Source organism: Tupaia chinensis, unplaced genomic scaffold (assembly GCF_000334495.1).
Source record: "Tupaia chinensis unplaced genomic scaffold, TupChi_1.0 Scaffold000278_1, whole genome shotgun sequence".
Taxonomy (NCBI): domain Eukaryota; kingdom Metazoa; phylum Chordata; class Mammalia; order Scandentia; family Tupaiidae; genus Tupaia; species Tupaia belangeri.
The window spans coordinates 931,525-937,653 of NW_006159761.1; the positions used below are offsets into that span (position 1 = coordinate 931,525).

At 38.3% G+C, this 6,129-nt stretch overlaps 1 protein-coding gene across 1 annotated transcript in view; it reads left to right on the forward strand.

The window, feature by feature from the left end:
- The window catches only part of KIFAP3 (kinesin associated protein 3), a 210,846-nt gene extending 207,185 nt beyond the window's left edge, over nucleotides 1-3,661 (forward strand). The window contains exon 22 of the mRNA XM_027772485.1: nucleotides 3,231-3,661. Coding sequence (XP_027628286.1) covers nucleotides 3,231-3,339 — 109 coding nt within the window. The 3' untranslated portion in view covers nucleotides 3,340-3,661. The remainder of the gene's footprint in view (nucleotides 1-3,230) is intronic.
- The last annotated feature ends 2,468 nt before the right edge of the window (nucleotides 3,662-6,129 follow it).

Consider the following 6,129-nt stretch of genomic DNA (forward strand, 5'->3'; position numbering starts at 1 on the left):
CATCTTGTCGGTAGAAATACAGTGAAACTGCTCGAAGGTCTTCTGTGAGATGTTCTGTTCTGAAGGTGCCTTTGCATCTTTCGTCACAGATTCAATCCACTAAGTGCCTTTTGTTTCAAAATTCTTGAAAAGATACCACCAGAGCCCCTTGAGTGAGAAGCAAGGACACAGTTAACTTTGTTTAGCCTGAGCCTCCAAGGAGGTGCTAAAATAAAGAAGGTCTAAAAGGAGTAGTGAATAGGAGTGAACTGAAACCTGCAGGTTCTAGAACAGTCTAGTTTGTTAGCCGAGGGCTTCAGAAGTCTTTACAACCAACTTCTCTACTTTTCAGTTGATCCAGGGGTATCTTAGTTCATGAACTACACTAATATCTGAAACACCTTTTAGGCTACCTCAAGAATATTTCCCTTCATCACAAATGTAATCTCTGTTCCTATGGAACTAAAGTAGGAAGGATACTTATATTTTTACCATTTCAAAATACAGTTCATAATTAAAGTTTTTTTTAAGGTGTTTGCTGTAGGGCACATATATTTGCTGAAGAGCAGAGAACGAGAGAAAAACAGAAGAAAAGTGAGAAATTACCCACCACGGGAGATGGACATACTGCAATCCCTGCTCCTCCATGCTCTTCTTGAGATCTTGGGCACATATGCCCTGGCACGATTTTCAAGCTACCAGGTCCAGGATTCAAAGCATGGTTGGCTATGTGGGAGTCCAACGCCTTAACCACTATGCCACTTGCTAGCACCCTTACTTAAAGATTATAACCAACTTAGAATTATAGACAGAATTTTGTTTTTGTTCATTTTATTTTTAGACAGTGTTTCACTGTGTCACAATCCTGCCTCAGCCTCCCAAGTAACTGGGACTGTGGGCACACACACCATACCCAGATTTTAGGGTGTGTTGGGAATCAAACTTGGGCATCCTATGTGACCTCAGCCTGCAGTAGCAGCATCTACCAGTGTGCTAGCATACCTGGGCCAGTAGACAGAGTTTTGGGTAGAGAAAGAACGCCCAAATTTTTATTTGCTCAGGATCACTCAATAAAAATGCTAACCTGAAACTTATATTTTCATAAATTCTATTTCCGTAAGAGGTGGATTCTCATGACTAGTATGTCTTACTTGTGATTGGATTCTTTACATTTATGCTCTTACTCTATCATAACACACCCACATACAAATTGAGTATCCCTTATCCAAAATACATGGAACCTAAGTATTTTGGATTTTCCATTTGGGGGGACTTTGGAATACTTGCGTATACATAATGAGATCTCTTGGGAAGCCAGGTCTAAACACAAAATACCTTTGTGTCTCCTGTACACCTCACATACTTGCTCAAAGAGGACTTCATACGATGTTTGTGGATAGCAATGTATTGACGCGACTTGTCACATGAAATCATGTGTGGAATTTTCCACTTGTTGTATCGTGTGTGCTCAGAAAGTTTCAGATTCTGGAGCAGTTTGGATTTCAGATTTTTAGATTAAAAATGACTGATCTATATTATTTACAACCTTAGCATTTTCATAATTCTAAAGTTTTCAATTTAATCATACTGTGAATATAAAAGGAAGTTAGTACCTATGTAAATATATTTTAATTATGTTGAGATTTTAATAGTATGTATCCGTATACTCATCTAGTGCAACTTCAAGTAATCTTAAATCATTTAAATATATTAATTTTTGCATTATTATTGATTTTCTTTGATTGGAAATTGCATTTACTAGCATTTGCTGCATGAGATATGCATGAGCATGTTATAGCTACCGTATTTGCTTGGCAAAATAAATATTTTGTTATTTTTCTATGTGTTGAATAATGCCCTGCTCCTTATAAAATACTTTGGACAACATATTTTCTTCTAAATTTATTAATAGACCAAAGAATATTTCTTAAATAATGAAGTTTACTTATGTTTTAATCTATCTTTACAACTCTGAAGGTTATCTTTGGGTTTCTGTTTTTTCCACAGAATAAGTTGAACCAGAATTTATAATTGTCTTGCTCTCACTTAAAAGAAATTTTGATTTCAGTAATTTTTCATTGATAAGTCAGCAAAATTTTTTCAAAATGTTGGAGCATTCCTTGTCTTGTGCTTTTAATCTTAGGCTTATGGTATGATTTGGCTCTGGGCGAGAGCTCACTATTAAAACCCAAACTGCATGTTCTTACAAACTGCATGTTCTTACAAAGAGTGAATTAGGCATATATCATCCTATTGTATGAAAAAGAGCTCTTATTGGGACCAGCAGTTAGCGTAATGGCTATGTCACTGGACTCCCATGTAGTCGACTGCGGTTCGCATCCTGGACCCGGTGACTTAAAACTCATGCTGGGTGCGTGTGTGTGCGTGCCCAAGATCCCAAAAGGAGAATGGAGGAGAAGGGATTGCGGCATGGCCATCCCCCCTGGAGGATGATTTCTCATTTTCTGTCTCTCTGTCTCTATCTGTCCGGCGAGCACACACGCCCTATAGTGAAAACCTCTCTCCAAAAAAAAAAAAAAAAGCTCTTATTATAAATAGCAAAATTCGGTTTAGTATAGCTTCAATTTCATCATTCCCTAGCAATGTATTATTGATTATTGTTGTTGGTATGTAAACTCTTTCATATTCTGGCATTAGAGCTATATGTGAGCAGTTTATTAAATAAAACATTCCTGGTCTGATTCTTCCACATAGTTTTGAACAATACCTGCTGACCAAAGTTTCTGATATTTTTAACATATATTTCTAGGAGTAAATGTTTTCTTCTACACCTTTTTTTCTTTCTTTCTTTCTTTCTTTCTGTGGTTTTTGCTATAGAGTGCATGTGCTTGCCAGAGAGAGAGAGACAGAGGGCACGTGAGAAATCACCTCCCTGGGAGATGGCCACACTACAATACCCTCTCCTCCATTCTTCTCCTGGGATCTTGGGCATACACGCACATGTGCCCAACTTGATTTTCAAGCCACCAGGTCTGAGGCTCGAACTATTACCGCACATGAAGGAATCCAGAGCCTTAACCACCATGCCACCTACTGGTCCCGTAAACTGATTTTTAATGGCTATATTAACTTGAAAGTGAAAAAGGGTCAATGATAGCTACATGAGCCATTGTTGCAGCTAGGAAGAGATTCATGTTGGAGGTGTAAAATCCCAGGCCCCTTACTTAGATGTGTGTTGGGATGTGTTGGTGGTGAGAAACACGCTGAGCAGTGCCTTTTCTTCATTTCAGCCTTGGAATGGATGGCTTCGGCCAGCCCATCGGCATTATTGGACGCCCTGCCACAGCATATGGATTCCGCCCAGACGACCCTTTCTACTATGGCTATGGCTCTCGATAAAGTTGTACCCTTCGTGTGTGTCCCCCGCTTAGAGGAAACCTGTGTGGGTTGGGTTAACTTTGAATCTTGGCTTAATAATGCATGTTGATACTATTGTGGTCTGTGTTTCTGTTACTTTCCGTGTTGTTAGCTGCAGATTAATTCCACCCCTGCATGGTAGTGCTGACCCTGTTCACTCATCCCACCACAGCGTGATGCTGCAGATCATTTCCCAGGACCCCCGCGGGTGTCAAAAGCTGCTAGTCTGGAACACAACAATACATTACGTACGTTAAGTGACTAATTTAATTTCTATTAAAAAGAAGGATAAAGTGCAAATGAATGAGTGAATGTCATCATGTGTTTGTATGTAACACATTTCATTGGTAGTTACACGCATACAGAAAGTACATGAATTTTTTTTTCTGCGCTTTTTTTCCTCTTGAAAACACTTGAGTATTTCATGTGATATATCCTACCTTTAAAAATGTATAAAAATAACATCACTGTTATTCCATGCCACAGTCTCAAAAGGTTCCTTCCCAAAGTTACTAACTTGTGAGTTTTCAGTGAAGAGTGGAATATATGCCAAAAGTTACGTTATATATGAGAATAGTTTCTTGTGCAATTTAAATTTATAATTATTTGCTCATTGTAATATAGAAGACCTAGCACAACTAGTATAAATGAAAAAGGACTAATACTGGTCTTTCAACTTTCACCCTTCAAGTAATTTTAGTATTGAAAGCATAGAAAAGCTAAGAAATGGAAAGACATTGTTATTAATAATTAATTTAGAAAAGACTTTATTAATGTTATAATTTGAAACAAATTACTGGAAAAGCAAAACAAATAACTATAATCCAAAAATAGTCCCATGATCACCTGATATGGAAGGAAGGGAATACAAAAAGATAACACTTCTGTCCTTGAATTTAAAATCTCATCACTCTAAGTGTACTATTTATTGCCTTAATTTGTATTTTAAGCACAAAATAGTAGAACTGGAACAGGACTTTGAAATAATTCAGTCTTTCTACTTATTTGAGAAACTACATGAAAAAATTAAATATAATCAACAGATATTTTCTTAACTACTTGCTGTGGGTGAGGAAGTATATGATCCTAAGATATAATTTATACCATTGAACTCACACAACTGAATTGATCTTTCTGAAAACATGTGTTAATTTGTCTTAGTTTTTGTGTTAACTATAAAATACTAAAGCTGAGAAGGCCTTAGAAGGAACTCCGGGTAACTGTCATTTTTACGCAGTTTGAAAGAACTGACCAGAAGACATTAAAGGACTCGTCCATGTTTACTCTGTCAGGGACATGGCTTGTCTCTGCTTTCTATCCCGCAGCCTTAGTGCTAAGTTTCTTGCTTTATTATTTGTCATATGTACAAAGTATAAACACACACGTGACATTAATAGAAAAATAAAGCAAACATCCTATAGTTTTAACTTCTTTCATGCTTTACAAACTAACTTAGGAAGAACACCTTCACAGTGAGTGACATTTCTAGGCTGTGCTTGCTGAGGATTGCATGTACATGCTCACCCTCCTATCACAGATTTTTCATTATTTCAGGACTTTCACTAATTTAGAAATTATAAGCTTCCCACTCAGGCATAGACTAGTTTATCATTGCATTACTTACAAAGGAAAATTTTGCTGAAGGGATTAATAAGGAAGATACCTAAAATGCTTATATACTTCAGAGAACAAAAGGTTTAGGACTTGGGCAGTTTTTAAAATCTCATGTATATGTAAGCTAAGTATCCTGGCCTTACTAGATTTTTTACTACAAATTAAGGTCATTTAATAACTAAAATGCCATGGCTTCAAGCCACAGTTTATAGCTGGAAATTATTTCTTCTCAAGAGTCCTTTCTCTTTCAGAGAGTTCCCTGCGATGGTACCAGGAATAGGTCATCATGTTCCAGTTCCTTCTCTTGCCCCTACATTGCCTCCTGTGGTTGGTCATCTGTATGAGATCATAACTACCTGCCACATCTGAGAACCACCACCACCTCCACTCAGCATCTGGGGAAGACACCATCATTCCCTTTGGTTTTTCTTCAACCCTATTAGTCAGGGATCTCCAGGAAGACAGTATTAATACACAAGAGGGGACATATGGGGGAATCAGCTCACATAATTATGACAGCTGAGAGATCCCACAACAGGCCATCTACAGATCCTGGGATTCTGGTAGCATAGATCAGTCCAAGTTCCCTCAGAACTAGGAAAGCCAGTGGCTTAATTCTCAGTCCAAGACCTAGAGTTTGAAAACTTCAGGGCTGCTAGTTTAAGTCTCAGAGCCCAAAGGCTAGAGAACCTGAAGTTGTGATGTCCCAGGGCAGAAGATGGGTGTCTCAGTGCCAAGAGGACAAGGACTTGGGCTTTCTTCTGCCTTTTTGTTGTATCCAATCCCAGCCAGTAGGTAGTGCCTACCCACACCAAAGGCAATCCCCCTCAGTCTCTGACTCCCACACCTTCACAGACACACTTGGCAACTATGCTTTCCCGGTTATCTTTGTATTCCTCAGTCCAGGAACACTGACACCTAAAATCGAGCATCGCCACGTTCCAGTGAGGTCCCTAACAGGCAACAGAATTGAAATGGTAATGTAAATAGGCTTCATTGAATGTTCTCTTTAGAGTACAGCAGACCCTTTACTGTTTGGGATAAAGGTTTGTCTGAATAGAGAGGCATTAAACAGAACTTTATGATACACATGCATGCGTGCATGCGCACACACGAATGACATGGAAGAAAATTGAAGTTCTCTGAAAAGACAATAGG